The sequence below is a fragment of the Bidens hawaiensis genome, unplaced genomic scaffold, assembly GCF_021521415.1.
Source record: "Bidens hawaiensis isolate Kalapana, Puna unplaced genomic scaffold, B.hawaiensis_p1.1 tig00019559_1, whole genome shotgun sequence".
Lineage (NCBI taxonomy): Eukaryota > Viridiplantae > Streptophyta > Magnoliopsida > Asterales > Asteraceae > Bidens > Bidens hawaiensis.
This window is the reverse complement of record NW_027492972.1, coordinates 306179-333749: the sequence shown is the minus strand read 5'-3', so window position 1 is coordinate 333749 and position 27571 is coordinate 306179. Positions and strand designations below refer to the sequence as shown.

Sequence of the window (27571 nt, the reverse complement as noted above, 5' to 3'; positions counted from 1 at the left end):
GATCCGGGTATTTATATAAACCTATTTTATTATAGGTCAATCATTCAATCATTCATTCACAAAGGTTTTCAAACGAGATCACCACATCATTCAGAACAGACAGTCACAGGTGAATACGTTAAACCTTTTTCAGTCAAGATAAACGGGTTGTTTATCTTAAACAAAGTCAGTCAAATATAGATTTATGGGATTACGTGATCTCTATTAAAATACAAGATAGAAAATAAAAGCAACTCAGACCGAGTACACATGTGTCTGGATCCAAACATAATCAATCTAGTCTATCAGTCAAGGCTACGTGGCCGCAGACTAGAAATCATAATAAAAGTTCTCCAATGGGCATCAGTTCCCAATGGGCGTCAGTTCCCAATGGGCGTCAGTTCCCAATGGGCATCAGTTCCCAATAGGCGTCAGTTCCTGGGAGAACCGTAATTGTGTGTGTATGGCAAGTGGTACAAATCCCAGAAATAATAGACGTTTCTGCTGAGATTGTTTCACGAAAACTTTCTTGTCAGTCAAAGAAAGATTTATAAATGTTTTAGTATCAACGATTCACCAGTATATCGCTAACGTATTTTTCCACCCCAATATTACAGGAAACAAAGTTAGTGAAGGTAGCAAGAAATTAGAGCCATTCAAGAAGATAGACGCTCGCAAGGTAGAGATGACTCAGTTTTTAATTAAAAGATTATAAACAATATGATTTGTAAAATCAAACGAGGTTTATAAATTAAACCCTCGAGTATTTATTATCCGAGAAGCTTTTCAATCAAATTAAATATTTTTCAAATGTTTCAAAATGATAAATTAATAAATAAAGCTTTATAAATAAATAAATATCTCGAAGTATATTAATACTTTTTAAAAGATTTCCGCTAAACTCTGATAAATTTACAAAACCGATAACAATTATTGGTCACACGCCTAGGCCCTAAGTCGGGGTGTGACAGGTTGGTATCAGAGCCATCGATCTTAGCGAATTAGGTTTTTAATCATACCTAGGCTTCGATCAGAAATAGGATTATAATAATCATTAGTATTCAAGTAAGGATATCAAAGAAATAATTGAATGATTAAAAATACGAATAAAATATAACAAGTACGGATAAGATAGGAAAACACGCTCATATCCCTAATATAACCTCGTACAGATGTGCGATCGTCAATCTAGCGAAGAATCCGTTCAGCTTCGACCCGGTAAAGGGAAAGGCTATATGGGAACATCTCTCCCAATTCCTATATCTAGTGATGAGAGCACATATCAAACAGCAATGGAGGAAGATACAGACTCGTTTGATTCTAACATTCCGCTAGCTTGGATTATTCCAAATCAGAACACGTATGGAGACGTATCAAGTAGATCCAAGAAACCATTGGTATCAAAAGGAAATGAAGTAATGATTTATCGAGAAGAAAATCCTCAGGGACAGGAATATTATTCAACAATGCAAGATCCTTACTTTGCTCACACTAAAGAAATGGATGCTGAATAAAGACAAAAAGAATAGAAGAAAGGAGAAAATGTTAAGAAAAACGACAAGATCAAGAAGCTGATTATTCGATGGAAGAAATAAGAATCTTAGTAGTTGTAAATAATGCAATTAAAATAAAAGTCGTGCAACCTTGTAAAAACATAAATAAGAGATATATTTAAATTTCCTCGAAATTTGTAATGTATCTTTTAAATAATTATGTCAAGAAAAGATTGCACAAACTCTTAAGAAAATTCTTCCAAGTACATCTGGAAGTAAGAGAGTAATAGCTAGAAAATAAAGGAAAGGTCCAGGTGGACAAAGTCTAAAAGATGACTAAATTCAAGTCGACGCTACGTGAAATAACTAGCAAGAATTAAGTGAAACATGACCTAGAAATAAGAATTGTAGAAATTATTGGGGTCTATTTGTACACAAGGTATGTACTAATTATTTCAAGAATATGCAACGAGAAAATATTGATGCCTCTCAAGAACCCCGGCGACTTTCGTCATTAAAATACTTGGAAATAATATAATTATCGTTTCAAACGATTATTTCAAAACAAAGAATATTTAATTAGATTGTGTCATTACGAGATGAACAATCTCAAGAAAGATTAGAAAGAAATATACTCGAAATGCGATAGACTTAATTAAGCATTCTATAAACAAATCAATTAGAATGTCACACTCTTGTAACAAACAAATCATTCATACTAAAATCTATTATGTTCACATAATGTCGAACCCAAACAATCAAGAGAATAATGATGAAGCTTCAACTCATAGAAGCAACAAGGACATGTCAAAACCTGAACAGGAGATTCCTGCACAGTATCTTGTTCAAATTCAAGAAATGATTCATAACGCAATGACTCCTTTCGTCGATGCAATGAAAGAAGGGTCACACAAAAATAAAATAGAACATTCAAATAAATCATCGAGAACTCATCCGTATAAAAAAAACTTCTCATCATGAAGAAAGTGTTCATAGCTCCAACGCTGAGAGCAAATTCAATCATAAATTCAAGAAACAATTAGTAATTCAAGGCAGTAGTTTCAAGAACTTCAAGGAATTTGGACCAAAGGAATTCTATGGCGATAAAGGTGCTATATCAGCTGTACGATGGCTTGAAGAAATCGAGTCCGTTGTTATCATCAGCAAATGTACCGAGATCGAAAAGATTCAATACTCCTCTCACTACTTTAGAGGTGAAGCTTTGGAATGATGGAATACCCTGATCATGTCAAAGGGTAGAGAAACTATGTACTAATTGAAGTGGGAAGAATTCAAAGAACTGGTGTTACGAAATTTCTCTCCCATGCATGAACTTGATCTTATTCAAACTAAGTTTTTGAACCTCAAGGTGGAAGGCACTAATCTCAAGGAATACAATACTAAATTCCATGAGTATTGTAGATTGGTAACACACTTGGTAATACCCGAATCCAACAAAGTAACCCGCTACTTTGAAGTTTACCTCGGGAAATTAGAGATATGGTAAGATCTCATTTGCCTCAAACCGCTGATTCAGCCATGGAATTAGCCGGTTATCCTATGAATGGTATTATCAGAAATCAAGAAGAGGATAAGAATAACAAAGGAAAGGAGGAAGAAACCGAGGAAAAGAATGTCACACCCTCAAAATCCACTAATGGAGTTTTACCGTCAGAGGGTGTGAACTAACAGGATCGGATTCATTAGTTATAATCAAACCATAAAACAAAGTTTTCAAACCACAAAACGTTTACGAGTAATTAATGCGGAAGCGTAAAAACCATAAAACAAATGTTGCGTCACGCAGGACGACTTAAAACCCAATGATAACAGTTTAAAATAGTTTGCATAAACAAAAGCGTTTTCAAGCAATGCATGATCCTATACCGCACGCCCGCCTCGGCTACCTGAGAATAACATACTAAAAGTGTCAACACGAGGTTGGTGAGTTCACAAGTTTATATAAAATAAAGCGTTTAGCGTTTTGCGTTTAGCGTTTAGCGTTTACCAGATAGTGTTAAATCAATTATATATCGATAGGTAGCTAGCCTATACAACAAGTATTACTAAGTGTTCGACACCAAAGCTGACTGTTTATCAAGTGCCTTGCCACCAGGTCATCCAGACCATGGTAATGTGTTAGCCAAAATTACACCCACTCGACCTCCAGTCGAGTTTAGCGTTGGGTGAGGTTTGTCAAACCCAGTAGTACTACTCAACAGTGACTCGCTATTTTCCAATACTAAACGGTTCGATGTGTAGGACTTCAATTGTTTTGTTTGCCACTTAGCCTTTACAAGTGATATATAATTTACTAACAAAATCTTAAAAGCGTTTTCGGAGTATGTTATCTCCCCCAAATGAAAAGCGTTTAAAGAGTTTAAAAAGGGGTAAGTGAAACTCACTGTTTGCGAGGATTACAAAAAACCAAAGTCCGAGAGACGTGCGTCACAGAAAAATCCTCACTCGCGTTCTAAGACACAAAAATGAGATTTTTCTAAGTATCGGAACTATTATCGAGTCTCTAGACCCGGCACATAATTCCTAAGCACAAAAATACGTTTCGTGTTCGTTTGTGAATCGTGTGTGAATTAACAAGCATATTTGTGATACGTTACACGTGTGAGTAACTACTTACGTGTCAAGTGTTAATAGCGTACGTATCTAGCAATTTTTCCCCGCAAGGGCAATTTGGTCAAAACATAACAATTAACTAGCAACTAGCACTTTTCATGTATTTTCACAAAGTTCAGCAGCTAACTATACCGAGACAGATTACTACTAGTAAAGATTACTCTAATTCACAGATCATAACTCATCAATTAATTCATCAAAAATCATCACAAGAGCACACATGTGTTAGGTTTCCAGAACATATTTTATTGTATTTTTATTCCACATAAACTTCTCACAATGATCAAAACATTACAGAAAACTCACAACAGTCAAATTCATGCGCAACAGAATATTATTTGTAATTCCCGTTAAATGAAAAATCCAAAAAATGCAAGACCAATTGGGTTAGGTTCTTAACTCAACAAGTTAACTTCCAGAAGTGGAACCAACCCATTTGGTCTTGTAGTTCATGAGATATAATATTTACAAACCAACCTAATAGCAGGTCTCACAATTCAGATTTGTACAACGTTTTTGTAAAATCATAAAGATTAACTTTTACTCATCCAAAAATTACAAATTTATATTCCTTAGAAACTAGACTCAACCTAGTACACTGTAGTATTTATAATCTCGACCAATTCTCACATTCACACCCCGTTACAGTCAATTGAACATCAACAACACAATCTGTCCAGAAACTGTTTACATCCAAAATCAACATATTAACCATCTATAGACCATAATCCGTTCATATGACATTCTAGACACCATAATCACTATCCATGCACATCACATACACACCACATACATGATTAGGGTTTTACTTGAACTCAAAATCAAGGAAACAAGCAATTAACATGCAATAACATCAATTCTAGTTATCAAATCAACAATCAATACATAATTAACCATCATCTAATCAAAACAAGCCATATGAACACCATATATATAATTTTCGGATTCTAGGGTTTATAATTAACCCATTCAAACTCAAAATTAAGCATGTAAAATACATAGGATAGTTTTTTATACCTTCCTAGCACCTTAATCTTCGATTAAACTTGAAAGATCTTGTGTGTGTGTGTGTGTGTGTGGTTGACGGCAGCCAAGAACAAAGGGGAGGGGGGGGGCGATCGGTGTAGAGGGAGAGAGAGAGAGTGTTAGGGTATTAGGTTAATATTATTATTTATAATAACATGTTACACTTTAGTCCCTCAATTTCTAGTTTGTACTTTTCTAGCTTATTGTAACTAGTTCTTGTTTCTTGTCTAGCATCACACATAATATAATCAAGTAACACATATGTTAACACATAATTATCACATAATTATTGTTTTGACGTTTTTCGTTTATTCACCAATTGTTTGCGTCAACTCGTTTGCGTTTCGGTGCAATTCCCGAAAGACTACACATGTAGTAGTTGTCAAGCGTCATTTAAACCCTAGTTTAAATGTAATGAGATGTGCGTTATAGATCCAATGATCTTAAGTTTGAATTGACGGAGTTTGAGTTAACGGAGTTAACCTGAAATTGGCGAGTGTCACATCATTCCCATGTTAAAGAATTTTCGTCCCGAAAATTTGAGTCAAGTCGTGATGAGTGTCTTAAAAAGTAAGAAAAATTTTCAGTTTGTCATATCATCCCCTAGTAGAAAGAAATTTCGTCCCGAAATTTAATTCATACCTCTGGTGATTTCTGACGGTTTGTCGGGTTTCGCGGTTTTCTATGTTTGGTCAGCCCTTCAAAAAGGTGAGGATACTTTTTCATCATTTGCTCCTCGCGTTCCCAGGTGAACTCCGGTCCACGTCTCGAGTTCCAACGAACCTTAACGATTGGAATTTTGCTGTGCTTGAGTGTTTTGGTTTCCCAATCCAAAACTTCGACTGGTTCTTCAATGAAGCGTAGCTGTTCATCAACTTGCAGTTCGTCCAAAGGGACTACTTGGGTTTCATCAGATAGGCATTTCTTCAAATTGGATACGTGGAATACATTGTGTACGCCACTGAGTTCTGTTGGCAAGTCCAGCCGGTACGCCACCGGACCAATGAACTCTGTAATTCGGTAAGGACCAACGTATCGTGGATTGAGTTTGTTTCGCTTCCCAAAGCGAACCACACCTTTCCAAGGTGAGACTTTGAGTAATACTTGGTCATTCACTTGAAATTCGAGAGGCTTTCGGCGCTTGTCGGCGTAACTCTTTTGACGATCTCGTGCTGCTGCCATGCAGTTTCGGATTTGAACAATCTTTTCAGAGGTTTCGAATACCAATTCTGGACCAGTGATTTGGTTGTCACCCACCTCTGCCCAGCAGAGAGGTGATCGACACTTCCGTCCGTACAACGCTTCAAACGGCGCTGCTTTAATACTTGCGTGGTAGCTGTTATTATACGAAAATTCTACCAAAGGTAAGTGAGGTTCCCAACTTTTTCCGAAATCCAACACGCATGCACGCAACATGTCCTCCAAGGTCTGAATGGTGCGCTCACTCTGCCCATCCGTCTGAGGATGGTATGTTGTACTCATATCAAGACGGGTGCCTAGTGCGCTCTGTAGTGATTTCCAAAAGTGCGAAGTGAAACGAGAATCTCGATCAGAAATGATTGAGACAGGCACTCCGTGTCTAGACACTACTTCCTTCATGTAGACGCGAGTCAATCTTTCCATTTTGTCTGATTCCTTAATCGCTAAGAAGTGTGCAGACTTAGTCAATCGGTCAACGATCACCCAGATGGTATCGCATCCCGTCGGTGTTTTAGGTAATCCCGTGATAAAATCCATTGAAATTTGTTCCCATTTCGACATTGGGAGTTCCGGTTGCTGTAGCAGGCAAGATGGTTTCTGATATTCTATTTTGACTCTTGCGCAAGTCAAGAATTTGCTCACGTAGGTGGCAATGTCGGCTTTCATGTTTGGCCACCAGTAAAGTGCCTTTAAGTCATGGTACATTTTATCTGAGCCGGGGTGGATAGAATATCTGGACTTGTGAGCTTCGTCCATCACTAGAGTTCTCAACTCTCCGTATCGTGGAACCCAAATCCGGTTCTCAAAATAACGGACCCCGTCCGATTTGGTTTCAAGTTGCTTGTTCATGCCCCGCATGAGTTCTGATGGAAGATTATCATCCTTCAAAGCTTCGAGTTGCGCATCGCGAATCTGATCAGGTAAGTTGGCATGAATCGTGAGTTGCAATGCTCGCACTGGCCTGGGTTTATCGTTTTCCTTTCTGCTGAGAGCATCGGCCACTACATTGGCCTTTCCAGGGTGGTACTTGATGGCACAATCATAATCCTTAAGCAGCTCGACCCAACGACGCTGTCGCATGTTCAGCTCCTTCTGATCGTAGATATGTTGGAGACTCTTGTGGTCGGTGTAAATGGTAAACTTGGTACCGTACAAGTAATGCCTCCATATCTTAAGAGCAAACACCACAGCTCAAAGTTCCAAGTCATGGGTCGTGTAGTTCTTCTCGTGAATCCGTAGTTGTCGAGAGGCATAGGCTATAACCTTCTCGAGTTGCATCAGCACACAACCGAGACCTTGTATCGATGCGTCACAATGCACCTCAAAATTCTCTGTTCCCTCGGGAAGGGCTAGAATAGGGGCGCTACAGAGTTTGGTTTTCAACAGTTGAAAAGCGGATTCTTGCGCGTCACCCCAATTGTACTTAGTACCCTTGTGAGTTAAAGCGGTGAGGGGTTGAGCAATTTTTGAAAATCCCTCGATAAAACGCCGGTAGTAGCCAGCCAGTTCTAGGAATTGCCGCACCTCAGTCTGGGTCTTAGGTGCTTCCCAGTTTTTGATAGCCTCTACCTTACCAGGATCGACATGGATACCTTCTCATTGATCACATGTCCTAAAAAGTGAACCTCGCGTAGCCAAAATTCGCATTTCGAGAGTTTAGCGTATAGTTGTTCCTTCTTCAGCAATTCCAGAATTAACCTCAAGTGCTCTTCGTGGTCAGCCTCGTCCTTGGAGTAGACGAGAATATCATCAATGAAAACAATCACAAACTTGTCGAGGTACGCCTTGCATACTCGATTCATGAGATCCATAAATACGGCTGGTGCGTTGGTTAAGCCAAAAGGCATAACCGAAAACTCGTAGTGACCGTATCGAGTTCTGAAAGCTGTCTTTGAAATATCTTCTTCGCGCACTCTTAATTGATGGTAACCAAACCGCAGATCGATCTTCGAGTAGTAACTCGATCCTTGGAGCTGGTCGAACAGATCATCAATTCGGGGTAAGGGATAACGATTTTTAATCGTCACCTTGTTCAACTCTCTGTAGTTGATGCACATTCGGAAAGTCCCGTCCTTCTTTCGGACAAATAAGACAGGGGCTCCCCATGGCGATGAGCTAGGTCGGATAAAACCTTTATCCATCAAATCTTGCAACTGAGTGGACAACTCCTGAAGCTCCGTCGGTGCGAGCCGATACGGGGCTCGTGCTATGGGTGCTGCACCGGGGGTCAATTCGATTTGGAATTCGACTTGTCGAATAGGGGGGAGTCCAGGCAAATCCGCCGGGAAAACTTCCGCAAAAACTCGCACAATCGGTATATCTTCGATTCGCTTCTCCTCTGCGGGTTTCTCGACAATATGCGCTAAAATTGCCGGATGACCCTTTCGTAGATACTTCTGAGCCTTCATGAGGGTGATGACGCTGGTGGTCATGCCGCTTTTCTCGCCCTGGATCGAAAAGATCTCGCCGGAAGGGGTAGTGATGTGGACTATTTTGTCGTGACATATAATCTCCGCTCGGTTCTCGGATAACCAGTCCATGCCGACAACGACATCGAAACTACCAAGCGTAAAAGGTATAAGGTCGATATCAAAAATATGACCTGACAGCTTCAACTTACATCCCGCAAGTACATGTGTCGTTACTATAGTCTTCCCGTCAGCTAATTCAACAGGAAACTTAGCATCTAACGGGGTTGGAGTTAAGTCTAAGAGTTGACTAAAGGCTTTCGACACAAAACTCCTATCAGCTCCAGTGTCAAACAAAACAGAAGCAAAACAGTCGTTCACAGGAAACTTACCAGTCACCACATAAGGATCGTTGCGGGCTTAACCCGACCCAATGACGAAAGCTCTTCCTTTACCATTGCTTCCGCCACCGCTGCTGCCTCCATTGTTCTCGTTCTGTTTTAGCTTGGAGCAATCTTTCCTGAAATAACCCTCTTGACCACACTCAAAACATCCTTTAGTCGTCGTAGGTGGTTTAGGAGCACCCTTTGCCGCTAGGTCTCTTCTACATTCCTTGGCCTGATGACCCATTTTTCCGCATCTCAGACACTTGACACGGTCACACGGGCCAACATGATGATAGTTGCACCGGTTACATTTCGGGTGTTTCCCAGCATAGCCGCTCGAACCCTGCCCGCTACCGTTGTTGTTATTGTTGGGACCCTGATTATTGAAGCTCCGGGTGAATTCGGGTTTACGGTAGTGTTGTTGCTGTGGGGGGTTCGAGGATGAGGATCTGGTGTTGTCGAACTTTCTCTTTCCATTACCAGGGTTGTGGTTGCTGTTGCTTTTAGTGCTCGGGTTGTCACGGGCTTTAGCGGTTGAACCTCTAGGTGGTAACGCACCTTGGGTCACTGCTTGATCCGTCAGTTTGTGAGCTAATCGGATCGCTTGTTGAATCGTGGCTGGTCTGGAAGACGTCACCATGCCCTGAATTTGCGGTGCTAACCCATCAATATACATCTCAATCCTCTTACTCGGCGGGTCTACCATCCGTGGACACATCACAGCTAACTCGTGAGAACGGGTGGTGTAGGCTTCAATTTCGGAACCCACCATCTTCAATGACCAAAACTCGGATTCCAACTTTGCAATCTCCTCTCGTGGACAATACTCTTCACACATCATATTCTTGAACTCCTCCCAGTTCATAGCGTTAGCCAGTTCTAATCCAAGAATCTGTACATTCGAATTCCACCAAGTGAGAGCAGAATCTTCAAGTGTCCCAGCAGCAAATTTGACTCTACTGACAGGTGGACAATTACACATCTCAAAAGCTGATTCGGCCTTCTCAGCCCAACGCAGGAAGCCTATAGCCCCCTCAGTGCCCTTAAACGAACTGGGCTTGCAATCCAGGCAGTTCTTGAAAGTACACGTTCCAGTTGGACCTCCAGCTTGATTCTGGACATGTGCGGCTAGGGCGGCCGCCGCGTGGTCGTTCAGCAGGGTTTGGAGTTCTGCTGCAGTCAAGTTGATGTTACCGCGACCGTGTCCAGCGTTTCTTCCTGCCATTTCCTAGAATCACAGCATAAAATGTTAAGCATGAATTTTTCTTTCATATGCAACACGCCATACATGTAATAAAAAGATATGTAAGAAAGAAATAAAGGAACAAAACATCACATCGCAACCATATATTAATCCAAATAATAATTCATGATTAAAACCATTGTATTCGCTACAAAGTATTTAAAATCAATCCTTATAATCATAGAAAATAATAGTTTGGATGGAGACAGCCCCTCCATCTAGGTGTTATCATCCTTAGATGTCATCGTCTGAGGACACCTCTGAGTGTGCCTCCTCCTCAGCCGGTTCTTCCTCCGGTTTCTCTTCGGGATCTTCCTCGGGATCCTCCTCAGGCTCCTCTTCGGGATCTTCTTCGGGTTCCTCTTCAGGCTCTGCCTCAGGTTCGGCTGCGTTCTGAGCGACTTGCATTTGTAAAACATCGCAACGCTCTAAAGCTATCTCGGTTCGGGTCCTTGCCACTTGGACTTGCTCTTGCAAGTCTATCATCTCGGCTTGCATCTTTCTCATAATCTTCATCTGTTGATCACTAGCCTCTTGCATTTCCTTCATCGCCGCTGTCAGGCGGGAAATTTCCTCTTTAGGTTCGGTTCCATCTTTTAACAGTCCGGATACGTTCGCTCTCATATAGCGCATGTAACCAACGTCACGCTCCAAACAAGAAACAACAGCTGCGAGCACACGCTCTACAGGTTCGGTTATGGGTGGTAGGGTGTTGGGGTAAGCAGGATGGCTCGGGTGAGGTAGCGGGGGAACTTGTTCGCGATAGACCATACGCCTAATCATATTAGGGTACCAATCCCAGCTAACTTCGTTTTCGTACATGCCTCCGGATAAGCGATACCTCTTCGGTGCAGGGGCTTCTAGCTCCGGGACTACTCGGGGTGGCGACGAGGTAGGTAACTGCGGTTCCTTCCCATGAGCATGAGTCATCTGATCGGATGATGATGATGGTGGGGTCGACATCCCTACAGGTAAGCCGTGTATGCGCGCGTATGAATGAAAGAGGTAAAGAGATAAGATAACAAAGACTACACAAACATATGCAGTGCGTATCATTATAACTAATGGGTAGTCGCGGTTATAATCTAGTATGCATGCAGCTTCTAGTTCGCTATAACCAATGGCTCTGATACCAATCTGTCACACCCTCAAAATCCACTAACGGAGTTTTACCGTCAGAGGGTGTGAACTAAAAGGATCGGATTCATTAGTTATAATCAAACCATAAAACAAAGTTTTCAAACCACAAAACGTTTACGAGTAATTAATGTGGAAGCGTAAAAACCATAAAACAAATGTTGCGTCACGCAGGACGACTTAAAACCCAATGATAACAGTTTAAAATAGTTTGCATAAACAAAAGTGTTTTCAAGCAATGCATGATCCTATACCGCGCGCCCGCCTCGGCTACCTGAGAATAACATACTAAAAGTGTCAACACGAGGTTGGTGAGTTCACAAGTTTATATAAAATAAAGCGTTTAGCGTTTTGTGTTCTGCGTTCAGCGTTTTGCGTTTAGCGTTTACCAGATAGTGTTAAATCAATTATATATCGATAGGTAGCTAGCCTATATAACAAGTATTACTATGTGTGCGACACCGAAGCTGACTGTTTATCAAGTGCCTTGCCACCAGGTCATCCAGACCATGGCAATGTGTTAGCCAAAATTACACCCACTCGACCTCCAGTCGAGTTTAGCGTTGGGTGGGGTTTGTCAAACCAGTAGTACTACTCAACAGTGACTCGCTATTTTCCAATACTAAACGGTTCGATGTGTAGGACTTCAATTGTTTCGTTTGCCACTTAGCCTTTACAAGTGATATATAATTTACTAACAAAATCTTAAAAGCGTTTTCGGAGTATGTTATCTCCCCCAAATGAAAAGCGTTTAAAGAGTTTAAAAAGGGGTAAGTGAAACTCACTGTTTGCGAAGATTACAAAAAACCAAAGTCCGAGAGACGTGCGTCACAGAAAAATCCTCACTCGCGTTCTAAGACACAAAAATGAGATTTTTCTAAGTATCGGAACTATTATCGAGTCTCTAGACCCGGCACATAATTCCTAAGCACAAAAATACGTTTCGTGTTCGTTTGTGAATCGTGTGTGAATTAACAAGCATATTTGTGATACGTTACACGTGTGAGTAACTACTTACGTGTCAAGTGTTAATAGCGTACGTATCTAGCAATTTTTCCCCGCAAGGGCAATTTGGTCAAAACATAACAATTTACTAGCAACTAGCACTTTTCATGTATTTTCACAAAGTTCAGCAGCTAACTTTACCGAGACAGATTACTACTAGTAAAGATTACTCTAATTCACAGATCATAACTCATCAATTAATTCATCAAAAATCATCACAAGAGCACACATGTGTTAGGTTTCCAGAACATATTTTATTGTATTTTTATTCCACATAAACTTCTCACAATGATCAAAACATTACAGCAAACTCACAACAGTCAAATTCATGCGCAACAGAATGTTATTTGTAATTCCCGTTAAATGAAAAATCCAACAAATGCAAGACCAATTGGGTTAGGTTCTTAACTCAACAAGTTAACTTCCAGAAGTGGAACCAACCCATTTGGTCTTGTAGTTCATGAGATATAATATTTACAAACCAACCTAACAGCAGGTCTCACAATTCAGATTTGCACAACGTTTTTGTAAAATCATAAAGATTAACTTTTACTCGTCCAAAAATTACAAATTTATATTCCTTAGAAACTAGACTCAACCTAGTACACTGTAGTATTAATAATCTCTACCAATTCTTACATTCACACCCGTTACAGTCAATTGAACATCAACAACACAATCTGTCCAGAAACTGTTTACATCCAAAATCAACATATTAACCATCTATAGACCATAATCCATTCATATGACATTCTAGACACCATAATCACTATCCATGCACATCACATACATACCACATACATGATTAGGGTTTTACTTGAACTCAAAATCAAGGAAACAAGCAATTAACATGCAATAACATCAATTCTAGTTATCAAATCAACAATCAATACATAATTAACCATCATCTAATCAAAACAAGCCATATGAACACCATATATATAATTTTCGGATTCTAGGGTTTATAATTAACCCATTCAAACTCAAAATTAAGCATGTAAAATGCTCACACTACTTTAATTGTTTCAATTTCTGAATGTCACCAATGAAAACTGTAACAACAAATTAAACGAAATTGCTGATTCCTAACCCTCAACTTTGTAACATGTAGCTGAAATTTGTATATAATGTTTAATTCATTGTGCATAATCGTTGTTTAAGCATGTGGATTTGATCATACATGTAGATGACCGCAAATTGTAACCTAATTAGCTGTAGGTAGGGGCTGTAAACAAACCGTACCGAACCAAATCGAACTAAGCCTTGTTCATGTTCATTTGTCTAGAATTAAACTTGATCACGAATGGTTCATGAACGCTGACTGCTGACCGAACGTAAATTCATATTCGTGTTCGTTCGTTAAGGAATTGAACTTGCTCACGAACGCAAATGAAAATGTATTGTTTAAGGAAAAAAGAGAGGAAGGAAAAACAACATTCTTAATCCAAAACATTAGACATAATCACCTTAATTAAATATAAAGTTAAGCACGTGAGATAATAAGAATAGTCATAAACATAATCATCCTTCAGTCGGTGGCTTTATTATGATAATGTCAACGACGCACAAGTTAGATTTGTTGTTAGTTAAAGCAAGAGTTTATAAAACAAACCATTAACGAAACGAACTTTTACTTAACAAAAACAATAAAATTATAAAATTTTAATGTTAGGATGGTTATTACAAATAAAATTTTATAAAAATATAAAATAAACCTTTAACTAACAAACATAATGAATACATTACCGAACGTTCGCGAACACAAATGAACGAATGCGGCCTCTGTTCATGTTCATTCATTTATTAAACGAATAAACGTAAACGAACTTCCCACCGGCAGTTCACTGAATGTTCGGTTCGTTTACAGTCCTAGCAGTAAGCTCAACGGATCGTTTTATGTGGTGTGCGCAGCTAGGTTCATATAACAAACCCTAGGGGGTTAAGTGTCATAATTGAAAGTCAGGATGCATTTTGGACATATTCTGTTATCCTGATGTGTGTGTGAAATTTACACTTAATAAACAATTCTTGTGTTAGTTGACAAGTAGCCATAAGAATTAAACCAAACCAGCTCCATTGACCAGCAAGTCAACTTTGTTTACCATTATTCTGTTATCCTGATATTTCTGTGAAATTTACACTTAATAAACAATTCTTGTGTTAGTTGACAAGTAGCCATAAGAATTATACCAAACCAGCTCCATTGACCAGCAAGTCAACTATGTTTACCATTCTGCAACCCTCATCTACAGATCAATTTCCAGCTTTACAAAAGCAATCTTTTGATCAGCTTCTTGAATTCTCTGTTGCTCTCTCTACCGAAAGGTTCTTGTTGTATAGTAATCTTATGTTCTAGATTGTTGTACAGTCCCATATACTTAGATTAGTTGACTGTAAATTTGTAAGAGTAAAGTTGCCGAATGGCTGCTGATTTAATTGTTTCTATTGCTGTAAAGTTAGGAGAATTCATATTTCAACCTATTGGGAAATCGTTTGGTTATCTGTATCATTACAACAAGAACCTTATTTCTTTTCAAAATCGAGTTCCGGCTTTGGAGAATACTAGAACTGAGATTCAAGATTTGGTCGATGAGGCAAAGAGAAATGGAGAACATATTCTACCTCAAGTTGCAGAATGGCTAACAAGTGCAGATGGGCTTGTTGACGAGTCAAGAAAGTTTCTTGGTGATCATCAAGGTAGCCCGTCATGTAGCAGTGTAGTTTTACGCTACAGAGTTAGTAAGAAAGCCAAAAAGAGAGTGTTGGCGGTTAATAAGCTTCTAGAAGATGGTAAGTTTGACCGTGTTTCTCAACAAGTTCCTCCACCACTGTGGTCTACCTCAACAGGTGATGAAGAGACTTTTGATTCAAGGAACTTAACTTTTAAAGAGATTATGGAAGCACTCAAAGACGATAACATAAATATCATTGGTGTATATGGTATGGGCGGTGTTGGTAAGACTACTCTTGTTAAAGAAGTTGCTAAGCAAGCTGGTGAACAATTCCTGTTTGATGAAATGGTGATGTCAGTCATCTCTCAGACCATGAATGTGAGGAATATTCAGGGTGAGATTGCTGACAAGTTGGGTCTGAAACTTGAGCAGGAGAGTGAATCTGGAAGGGCAACTCGAATATGTGAAAGGTTGAAGCAATCAACACGTGTGCTTTTGATACTTGATGATGTTTGGAGACTAATTGATCTCGAGGCTATTGGGATACCACACAAAGATGTCCACAAGGGTTGCAAATTGTTGCTGACATCACGGAGCAAAGATGTTTGCTACGAGATGAATGCTCAGGTGTGTGTCCCTGTAAATGTCTTATCTAAATCGGATGCTTGGAACTTATTTAGCAAGATGGCCAATATCACCCATAATTATGATATGCATCTGCTAGCGACCAAGGTAGTTGAAAGATGTGCAGGCCTACCAATTGCAGTTGTAACTGTTGCACGAGCTCTTAGGGGAAAGAGTAAACATGCTTGGTGTGATGCACTTTGTCAGTTGCAAAACCCTCCTCCGAGAAACATTAAAGGCATGCAGAAATATGTATACTCGTCGCTTGAATTGAGTTACAGTTTTTTGGAAACAGATGAAATTAAGTCTTGCTTCTTACTTTGTAGTTTGTTTAAAGAAGACGTTGAGATTCCGATTGAAACTTTAGTTAGATATGGCCTGGGGTTAAGGCTGTTCCAGTATGTTTATAAGTTAGAAGCTGCAAGAGACAGGGCATATGCGTTAGTTGAGAGCCTCAAAGCTTGTTGCTTGCTTTTGGATGGTAAAAATGAAGAGTATGTTAGGATGCATGATGTGATAAGAGATTTTGCTATTTTGGTTGCAACTAGTGGTCAAACTATGTCTCTGGTAAGACATGATGTTCAATCATTTGGAGGTCATATGGGCGAGCCTCTCACTCCTTTTTCTGCAATCTCACTTGCTTCAACCAACATTACTCAACTCCCCGGTGGCTTGGTTTGTCCAAAACTAGAAATTCTGCTATTGTAGTTTCAATCTGACTCAATCAAATTCCTGGGAACTTCTTTGAAGGTATGAAAGAGCTTAAAGTTGTATCCATGAGTGACATGCCTATTTTGTCATTACCTTGGTCAGTTAAATCTTTATGGAAAATGAGGACATTGTGCCTTGAGCGGTGCAAGTTACGAGACATGTCATCAATCGGAGAGCTGAAGAGCCTTGAAGTTTTAAGTTTTGTTGGTTCAAATATAAAGCGGTTACCTGGGGAAGTTGGACAACTTACTCGATTGAGACTTCTAGATCTGACTGACTGTGAAGAGTTGACCACAATTCCACCCAATGTGTTATCAAAGTTGTCTTCATTGGAGAGCTTGAATATGATGAACAGTTTTGTAAACTGGAGTGAAGATAAAGAAGATATGCAAGGAAATAATCCATCTCTTAGCGAGTTGAAAATGCTGTCTTGTTTAAGATCCTTAGAGGTGAACATCCTCAATGTCAATCTCATCCCCCGAGATCTACTCTTGGAAAATCTGATCAAATTCAAGATTTATGTTGGAAGCTATTGGTTGGTTAGCCTTACCCATAGATACTCAACAGCTTTGAAACTTAGAATTGATGAAGGTATTATTAGTTTACCAGACTGTATCACCCTGCTGCTGAAACAAGCTCAATACTTGATCTTAGAATACTGTCCACAAGTCTTAAAGAATGTTCTGTATGATATGACAAAGGACACTTCCAAAACCTCAGGGGGTTAGAGCTATATGGTAATTCTGACATTGAATGTATAGTTGACACAGTAATTTGTAAACCCGGTGTTCTCTTTCCTTCTTTGGAGAAGTTGGAAGTAGTTTCAATGGAAAATTTAAAAGAAATATGCCATGGACATCTTCCCGCCACATCATTCTCAGCACTACAGGATTTGGATCTAAAATACTTGCCTGAGTTTGTTTGCTTGTGGAAGGAAGGGCCCGAGGGAGACATTTGCCTTGTCAACTTAAGAAATGTATCTGTACATACTTGTCATAAATTACAAATTCTTTTTCCACAATACACTGCCACAGATCAAGGGTTGCTTTGTTATCTGTGTATATTCAACTGTGACATTCTCTGGGGAATATTTTCGGACAATATCACGGTTTCAGGTGAGGAAATGGTTGATATTGTGCTCCCCAAGCTGAAAACGTTGGAGCTTTCTCTTTTGCCCCAGCTAAAGACTTTCTGCCCCAAATTGAATGAGATGTCAACTTCAGACGACGACCATGACATGCCTCTCTTTGGTGGTAATGTATGTGATGATCCGTAATAATCTTTTTAGGCTTTCGTAATACTTGCTTTATCTTAATGCAATTTTAAAGCCCAACACAGATAAAGAAGTGATGCAGTTTGACTTTTGTGATCAAACAAATGATTTTCTTCAACTTCATTCTTTTTACAATGTTAACACCATCATGCTCTCATTTGTCCTTTTCATGCTGTTAGTAATTTTCTTTAGGATTAATATCATATATACTCTTACTAAATGAAAAAAATCATATATATCCTGCCAAAACTAAAAGTATCATATATACACAACTTTAACGGTTTTTTTTACTTAATGACCTTTCTACCCCTTTCCTTTATATATGTTCAAACCCTATTTTTTATTTGGATTTTGATTGACATTGACGATAAGCAAGCGAACCGAACCGTCGTCCCTCCTCTTTTTTTCGCTCGAAGGTAGATAATCGAATCTGTATGTCTGAATCAGATAATTGAACTCAAATCCGATAATCGAACCATGCTTAATAATCGAATGAAGCAATGTAACTCGAATAAGATAGTCGAACCAGGTATAATTGCATCCGGAGAGTTGATCGTGTTAGGGCATAATATTGCATTGGTTTATTGCATCTGTTCATTGACTTCTTTTTTGTTATAAACGAAAATAGTTTATGGGTAAAAGTTAAAAAAATAAATTAAGTTAAAAATGGGTAAAAAAATATTTACGCTAAAAATGGGTAAACGAAAAGGTTTAAAGTTATAGATGGGCGTATATGAAACTTTAAAAGTTGTAGAAAAACAAGGGTAAAATGCTCATTTATTTTTAATAAATTGCGTGTATATGACATGCTAACTACTTTGTAAAGGGCATATATGATTTTTTTAGTTTTGCATGGTATATATATGATATTTTTCAAGTTTGAAGGGGGTATATGAAATTGGCGCTTTTCTTTAAGCTTTTATATGTAATTTTTGGCAGGTAAAGCTTCCAGAATTGCAGGAGCTTATACTGAGGGAACTGCCCAGAGTGAAATTGTTATGGCACTTGCAAGTGCCTGAAGAGAGCTTTGGCAGATTAAAAGTTTTGAGGATCACAAGGTGCAATGCAATCTCAAAATTGATTCCTTTTAATATGATTCAGAGATTAAACAATTTTGAAAGTCTTTCTATCATTAACTGTGATATGATTAAGGAGATTTTTGAACTTGAAGATCTTGTTGATGAAACTACTGCAAAATCAGTAGATTTTCCACCACTGAAAGAACTAGTTCTATGTGGCTTATCTGAATTGGATCATTTGTGGTGGAACAAGGGACCTTTTGCATATGTTAGCTTGCAATTTTTAAGCTTGCTGACTATAACCAGATGCGATAGTTTGACATATATATTCTCTCTGTCAGCATTGAAAGGTCTCGTTCAACTTCAACGCCTGGAAATAGAATCATGCGCATTGGTGAAGGAAATTGTTTCTTTTGAGACAAGAGAGGACAGTAACATGGTTGTCTTTCCACTATTACACGCTCTCCGACTTAACCATCTTCCAGAGCTTACAACTTTCTACAAAGATCACAAAGCTTTAGATTGGCCATCTTTGAAGATCTTAACTATTGCAAATTGTCCTCAACTGAAGACCTTTCCTGCCTCTCAATGTGAACAAATAGGGGATCATGTCGGTAACCATTGCACTACAGTACAACCCCTTTTCAATGAGAAGGTATGTCCTCTTTCTAACATTTACACTCTAAAGTCAATATCGTGGAACGAGTAGTTTTCTGGTGCAACTTATGAGGGATAATCACCGGATGTTTCCTATGAATGCAGAATAATATGCATCTTTTAAGATTCCATTGTAGGAAATGTTGAGTGTTTTTTAACACGAGAATTATGGCACAGGTTGCATTTCCTAATACAGAAGAGTTGCACATACACTACATGGAAAACCTTGTGGAGATATGGCACCACCAACTACCGGATCAAACCTTCTCCAGGCTACAACTCCTTGATGTTCGAGGTTGTGAAAGACTAATAGATGTTGGTCCAACCCATATGTTGCCAAGGCTACAGATGCTGAGCAAACTTTACACAGAAGATTGCAGTTCAATTGAGGAGATCTTTGTCACCAAACCTGCTTTAAATCAAGATGAGACTCATGTCTCACTCTTCAGCTTGACAGAATTAAGACTAAAGAGTCTACCTAAACTGAGGCATATATGGTGGAACAATGATTTTCTTCACTTCCATAACCTAACTTCAGTTGAAGTTTCTGGTTGTGATCATCTAAAATATATATTCTCAGCTTCTATCATGAAAGGTTTAGTGCAACTCCAAGAGCTTAGAATAAGTTCTTGTGAGTTGGTTGAAGAGGTAGTTTTGAAGGACATCTCTGTAGAAGACCGGCTTGAAGTGATAATCTTGCCTCGGATGAAAATTCTTGTACTTAAAAGTTTACCAAACCTTGTGAGTTTTTGCTCTATAAAAGGTACTTTGCAGCTGCCGTCTCTTCAGGTTTTAAAAGTAACCAACTGCCCCATGATGAAGATGTTTGGTGGAGAGGTAAATACTCCATATTTACATGTGTTTACTCACTAATCAGTTTGACATATTCCCCAATCTTATATATCTTTTATGGCAGGTACTTTTACCTGTGTTGGAGAAACTGAACATTGAAGGCATAAGTAGCTCAGCAGACGTAGGTGACTCTTTTCATCAACTTAAAAAATTGAAGGTAAAAAGATGCAAAAAATTGGTGCGACTTGTTCCTGAGCTAAAAGATCTTAAAAAGCTATATGTTGAAGACTGATTCACTTGAAGAGATTTTTGGAGGTCATGAGAAGAATCTGGTTTGTATGTTAAGGGACGTCAATCTACAAAATCTACCCAAGCTGGCGGACATATGGTGGAACACGGATTTGAATGGCATTTTGAAATATCCAATGTTTTCTTTATTAAAAGTCATCAAGTGTGATGGCTTGAAGAAAGTATTTTCGGTATCCGTAATTGAGTACTTTTTACATCTTGAGGAACTCTACTTAGCTAATTGCTTGATTATGAAAGAAGTGATTGCAGATGTTGAAGGGAAAGAATATGGAGAAGATGTTGTGTTCCCTCAACTTCACTCTATAGGGCTTGTGAATCTACCAAATCTTACTAGTTTCTGCGCGGGATTATTTAAGTTTGAATTTCCTTCCTTGGAATATCTTAACTTGGAGGTGTGTCCCGGTATGTTTACTTTCTCTTTAGGGCCACTAGTCACACCAAAGCTTAATGCGATAGTACTTGAGAACGGAGAGCAGTTATGGAAGGGTGACCTCAATGGCACTATTAAACATCTTTCCATGGCCAAGGTATAATTTTACTAGTTTTGTTCCTTCAACTGTATATTCTCAAGAAGTCAATATCTTAATTTCCATAACATCATAATCAAGTATCTGTGATTTAGTTTATAGAAAGTAAATTACAAAGATTGTCAATAATTCTTTTCAGTAACAATTTTTATCCTTTTATTCTATAACACTTTTAAATTTATAGAATATATAAGTAATTTTAATTATTAGTGCTGTTACTTTTGTTGTATTAAAACTTTATAAGGTAACCCTTCAAATTGCATTACCTGGTTTTGGTTTGAATTTGGAATTCCTATGGTCTGGGCCCTTCCGGGTAATTTAGACTTAAATTGAACCCTTCTTATGTTCCGTTTGCAACAGACTTGGCAAAACAGGCTGCTTGGTTTGGGTGGCATGCCGGATTAGAATGGGCCATTTAAGAAATAAGTTATTTTGGTTCAGGTTAGAATTGGTAGTGCGGGTTGTGGTCAAAATAGGCCGATTAAAAATTGGTTGTTTTGCTTCTTTGAAGACATCATGATGCACGTCTGCTCCTGATCAACCTCTGCTCCATTTAGTGGCGGACCTACACTTTGAGTGTAGGGGTCGGCCGACCCTTGTAAATTTTTTTTCAAAGGTATATATATGTAAAAATCCATACCGACCCCTATAAAATTATGACACCGACCCTCTTCCGACCCTGTGAAATTCTTCCCTAGGTCCGCCACTAGCTCCATTCTGATTATGATTCAATCAGATGTGAGGAGTGAAAGACGACCAAGCAGAAACAATCCTTTCTTTCCCGTCGAAAAAAAAGAACCTACAACGGCCCGCTCCTTGTTTTATTTCAGCCCAACTTGACATCTGAATTGTGATGCTATTTTAAATTCTAGCTTATTGTAAGTTGTTAAACCATTGTTATATTTGTCGGTCTTTCATTTATGTATATCCAGCCTTGATAGACGGTTAGAAACAGTCGACAAACAAAAAGCACAGACACAAATTCTCTCACAGGGGTAGTAGTAGTTGCCTTCAATATTGCTTAAGAGGTTTTTGAGTGAATCACCAAGGATGCTGTCAAGCTTTTATCTACTGTTTTTTGCTGGCATTGCTGATGATAGGTCAAGAAGCCAACTGGCTCAAGTTTTTTAACAAAAAGCTCATTTATGTTTTAAAGAACTACTGTTATAAGCTTTAGTTGAAGAACAATCAACAGAGATAGGAAAAACTAGATGATTGTTATGATCAAAAGACATGTGAGAACTGAACATATGAACACTACAGATTCATTTTCTTTTTTATTTTGATAATTAGTATTATTTGACCCATTATTACCTGACCCAACACGCTTGCTCCAAATTCTCATATCCTAATGCAAGTTTTTAGAGAAGGGGTATACATGCTATGTTAAACTTGGATGCTTCAAGAACAACAAACGACTAATCACACGATTGACTCTTCTGCTTTATTCAATTGCATAAACAAGATGCATAAAATAAACCTAATCTGTATATAATGCTAAAATCATCCTACATAATTGTCAGAAATCGTAATTCTAAACCAAAACTGTTTCTAATTCAAACAATGTTACAAGAACCAGAAATAAGAACCTAACATACAGATCAAACAGAATGAAAACCAGACCTATAAAATTCTAAAGATCTTAAACAAGATAACGAAACTTGAGTCCTGGATCACAAGTGAACTGGGTCTGGCAGAAACAATCCCATTTGGGCCGTTTCCTAAGCCTGGGCCTATTATTAGTATGTCCAGATTGAGGATTGCACCCAGATACAGATTCGACCCAGCATCATTAATTGGACCAAACTCCGGCCCAACCCTCAAATTTTGTGAATTTTGCAGACCAAAATACGATCATCACTAACACAACTCTTTTTTTTCTCCTGATTTCAATGTAAAAGAATATATGTTTTATTAAACATTGAATGATATCAAACTCAAAAGCAAGAGTACATAGAATCTGGCTTAAAAGTGTATATGTAGACATGTAGTACTTTTGGGAGGGAGCTTCAGTTAAGAAGCAAATTTGGATCCGTACCGGAAGGTGATGAGGTGTTTTCGCTCTTCCGATTCTCTTTTCACGAATTCTTCTTTTTTACATTCTCTTCCCCAGATTGGGGTAACCACACTGGACCTCCCGATTTTTTTGTACCAATATGTTGACGTGGCAAACCTCTCGATCCATCAATTTTGGGCACTCCCACCACCGTAATAAAAACGGTAAAAAAAAAGTAAAAATTAAATAAAATTCATAACTAAACTAAGGTGAAATCTTATCAATGTGGTCCAATTATTGGCGACCAAGCAATAATTGGGTCACATGATAGGAATCTCTTTATTATCATTTTTCTTTTATCATTTTTATAGAAAAACATAGCCAACAACTATTTGTATCAATTTTATTAACAAAACAAAGCTATTTGCTTAATTGAAGACTACAAGTAAAATGACTATGCCCACAAATCACTAACTATACCACAAGTCAGTAATTACTTAACTACAGACATATGATTCTGGTAAGAAAAGAGCTTAAAGTTGTTTGGAAATACTGAAGTGACGCCAAATAAAAAAAATGTAATAAACTTGCAATTAATTTTACAAACACATGAATGATTTTGTAAAGAACTTTCTATACAACACTTTAAAACAAATTTTGATGTGTTACTGTATATCTATTTATCCTTAGATGCTCCTAACACTATCCTAGATTCCTAGTATTTTTGGCAACACTTTTGAAAGTTTATGTCTTACCTAGTGTATGTTTGATCAAACTATTTTAGATTTGAAAACTAGTGCCCATAAATATGAATTAAGGTATTTAAAAATTCATTGGTATTTAATTAGATAAAATGACATAATTAAAGAATAAAAAGACCCTATTTGGATGATTTAGTTAGCGCGCACAACTCTTTAATAAACTTTTCGTTTATTATCTTTCAGATTTTATAAGAAAAATATAATGTCGTTAAAAAAAAGGCTCGATCTCACGTACGTCAAAACCATTTTCCTTTTCAACATGTTCTTATTTGGAGGACACTAGAAGTTTAATTAAGTTTCTAACACAACAGTATATGTCGATAATAAATATAAATTAGGCTAAACATGGTCTTATTAGAAATTCAACTTCGTCCTTTTATTAACCGAAATAACCCACAATAACAAACAATCTTCAACAGATAATCACTACGAGATGACGTATACACCACTACTTAAACCAACTACAAATAATCAAATCATCTTTGTAATGATTTGATACAATAAGAAACAAACTGAATAAGATCAAAACCCTAACTCGAAACTGAGATCTAAAATATGTTAGGTGAAAGAAAATAATCTATTATCTCAAAAAAGTCTCTAGCCCCTTTTTTAATATATATAACCCAAATGTATATTAAACTGAACTAATAGCAAATGGGCCTTCACAAGTCTTGGACCTCTTCAGCTACAAGCCCACTACTAAATCCAGCAAGCCCAACGTTTATAAATGTTGTCCAAGCTCCAAGTATTCACATGTAATATAAACAGGAAAAATAAGAATGAGATACTCTTTATATATAAATCAATAATTGAATTGTAAAACAAGGAAACATAAAGTGTATTTTTGACAGAAATAACTTGTTAGTTGTGCTTGAATTTGATCAGAAAGGAAAAATCAGAAATTTGAGGGCATAGGAAAAATATTAATGGAGGTCATGCTGGTCGGCTTAGCGGATTTCTTAATTGGCTTCGCCCCGGACATAGGCGTAAAGCTCGGAGACCGAGTCGGGGAGGACAACGTAAAACTCAGAGCTGTCTGTCTATTTGTGGTCGGTTTTTGGTTTTTAGATATTGCCAACAATATGTTGCCGGGCCCGTGCCGCGCATTTCTAGCGGACCTTTCAGGTTCAAATGCTAGGCGTATCCGAACGGCTAATGCGCTTTTCTCATTTTTCATGTCAGTTGGAAATGTCCTTGGTTATGCAGCAGGGTCATACAACCAGCTTTACCGGTTGTTCCCATTCTCAAAAACGGATGCATGTAACGAGGCTTTTGCATACTTGAAATCATCGTTTCTAATAGCTATTGGCTTTTGCATGTGTGTGTGATTTATTTAATTTTAATAACAAAAGTATACCAAAAAAGAAAAACAAATAATTAATAATAGTTATTTTTGCACTTTAAGTTAATAGTTATTATAACTCAAATAACAAACATTGTTTTATACTCGAATATGGTTTTTTTTTGTGAAGAATCTCTGTGTAAAAGAGCTTAAATTTATGTGGGACAAACTCATTTTCCCATGTCATCAAAGTTCAAATCTTCAACCACATATTATAGATCGTATTTCATCTCTACTATTTAAATTCATTAATAATTTTTTATTAACAACACATACTAATGAATATTATTAGTACAGGAATTTCCAACAGTAAAGCGGAAAATAATCAGTGTTCACTATGTAATAAAGACCTCATAATTTGATTTTATGATTAATTTATTAATTTGTAAGTAGACTACCAGACTTCATAGTTTTGGAAAATAAGTTTTCTTTTGGAACGACCAACTAAATAACGTCGGATACTATGTATGCAGGCCCCCTATTGGTTAAAGGTAGTCCGAGCCGGCCACAAGTCCGGACGGACGGAGCCTCTAGCGGTCAACTTATTGAGGGATTCCTCGAATAAAAGCCAACCCCCACGCCCGCCAAACGGCACGGCAGCGATGAGTCGGTAAAACCGGGTGAGATTAGAACTTGAACATTGGCAAGATAGGGTCATCCATCGTATCTCCCATATAAATTGGTGATAGTGAGCTTTGAACCCCTACCTCTCACTAGTAAAGTGGGTGTTTTACCATTGAGCCACATCAAATTTATTTTGGGAAAATAAGTTGACTCGAGAAAATTGATTTGTAGTTCTAGTTTTTAAAACTCATAGAAAATGAGTTGTTTTTTTATAAATGGAATAGAAAGGAAAATATTTTATGTATTCTTGTTTTTCAAAATAACTAGTGTACAAATTAGATGAAAACAAATATTACGGTATACGACTAAATAAACACTAACTGGTAAAGTACATTTAAAAACTAAGAACCAAGAACAATGTCTAACTTTACCATATGAATGGATGGCCCATTCTATTTACATTATTTAAGGGTCGTTATATTGGCACACCCCCACATCTATTTAGACATCTCTAATGTGGTTCATATTGTTCAATATGGAGCATATATGACTAGCTTTTTGTCTGTTAGATGAGATGATATGCCTCATATTAATCAATATGTTATTTAATAGAAAAACGAGGTGTCTTGATACACAGAGCCTTATTTAATATGATATTAGCATTCTCTTTCTTACATCATTTCAACTTTATCTCACATGAACTTTCTTTTTTGTCATATAATTGAATCATATATTTTGTTTACTTTATTAAATTTTTATTTGTGCTTCGCTATTTACGATTTGGTTCTTCATTGAAATTTGTAAATAAACAAAAGTAAATTTCACAAAAGATTTATTTATTTACAATCAAGTTTATAATAAAGATTTATGTTGTAGAAATCAATTGAAAAGTTATTATGTGTATGTACTGTTTCCATTCTTTGTCAAAAACTTTTTTAAATATATAAAATAAATTAAATACATAAAAATAAAATTAAATTGGGTTTCTGGTCCAGTGTTATTGGACATGGGTATGATGGTCAACGACTCAAGGTTTGGGATTCTTGAGGTCTTGGGTTCAAAATCTGAGCCTAAGGTGTTCATGGTTAAGTTATGTCATGAAACGTTAAAGTAAGTATGGACGGTTGACGTTTCATCTCAGGAAAGCTTGCTCAGATATTTGGAGTAGTTCCAAATGCGGTTTAACGAAAAAAAAAAAAGTAGACATGCGAAAAAGTAAATCAGTAAAATATTAATTAGCGAATATACACCCAAATGTAATTACATAAAGTACCAAAAGACGTAAAAATATATTTAAAAGTTAAAGCTGATTATTTTCTTGTTTCCTTTGAATCTTTGATTATATGTTATATATTGAGAATTTTTTTTAGTTTTTTTTATATATAAGTAGGTTTAAATAAAAACTACTACATAATTAAGAAGTTATATGAATAAAAATGTTACGACTGAGTGAACACTAAGCCCTATAAGTTAAGTGTAATGTTGAAAACTTTAAAACAAAAAACATATATACTAGTTTTTATCCCTCGTATTACGGGGGTTGTTTTATATTACTTTTTTTAATATTTATTTATTTTTAGAATTTATATTTTTTTATTGTATGAAAGTTAATAATATACTTATGGTTTGATAATAAATTGTTTCACAAATAAATAAGATGTTATAACCCGATTTAAAAGCTATATGTTTTTTATGAGACCCTAGACCCGTTTATTTTTTTTGCTATAAAATTGGTTTTTTAATTAGAAATAATATTTATGAAAGTTAATAATATACTTATGGTTTGATGAGATTCAAGACCCGTTTATTTTTT

General features: G+C 37.4%; 1 protein-coding gene and 2 pseudogenes across 2 annotated transcripts; all 3 read left to right on the top strand.

Moving 5' to 3' along the window:
• Positions 1 to 14469: 14469 nt before the first annotated feature.
• LOC143558629 (disease resistance protein At4g27190-like) lies at positions 14470 to 21444 on the top strand (annotated as a pseudogene). Its single transcript, XR_013139774.1, has 4 exons — positions 14470 to 17776; positions 18731 to 19465; positions 19645 to 20304; positions 20384 to 21444. The product of XR_013139774.1 is annotated as a disease resistance protein At4g27190-like (transcript).
• Positions 20685 to 21500, top strand: LOC143558612 (uncharacterized). Its single transcript, XM_077047420.1, has 3 exons — positions 20685 to 21095; positions 21340 to 21408; positions 21456 to 21500. Exons 1-3 carry the CDS (start codon positions 20685 to 20687, stop codon positions 21498 to 21500), a joined length of 525 nt encoding a protein of 174 aa, XP_076903535.1.
• A 3278-nt stretch (positions 21501 to 24778) lies between these two features.
• On the top strand, positions 24779 to 25180 carry LOC143558611 (sucrose transport protein SUC9 pseudogene; annotated as a pseudogene).
• The last annotated feature ends 2391 nt before the right edge of the window (positions 25181 to 27571 follow it).

Bases quoted from the DNA above. Each gene is read 5' to 3' on its own strand.
- LOC143558612 (XM_077047420.1), top strand. From the start codon at position 20,685: ATGTTTTCTTTATTAAAAGTCATCAAGTGTGATGGCTTGAAGAAAGTA. The intron at 21,096-21,339 runs GTATAATTTTAC...AAACTTTATAAG, and splicing joins AACATCTTTCCATGGCCAAG to GTAACCCTTCAAATTGCATT. The intron at 21,409-21,455 runs GTAATTTAGACT...CGTTTGCAACAG, and splicing joins TATGGTCTGGGCCCTTCCGG to ACTTGGCAAAACAGGCTGCT.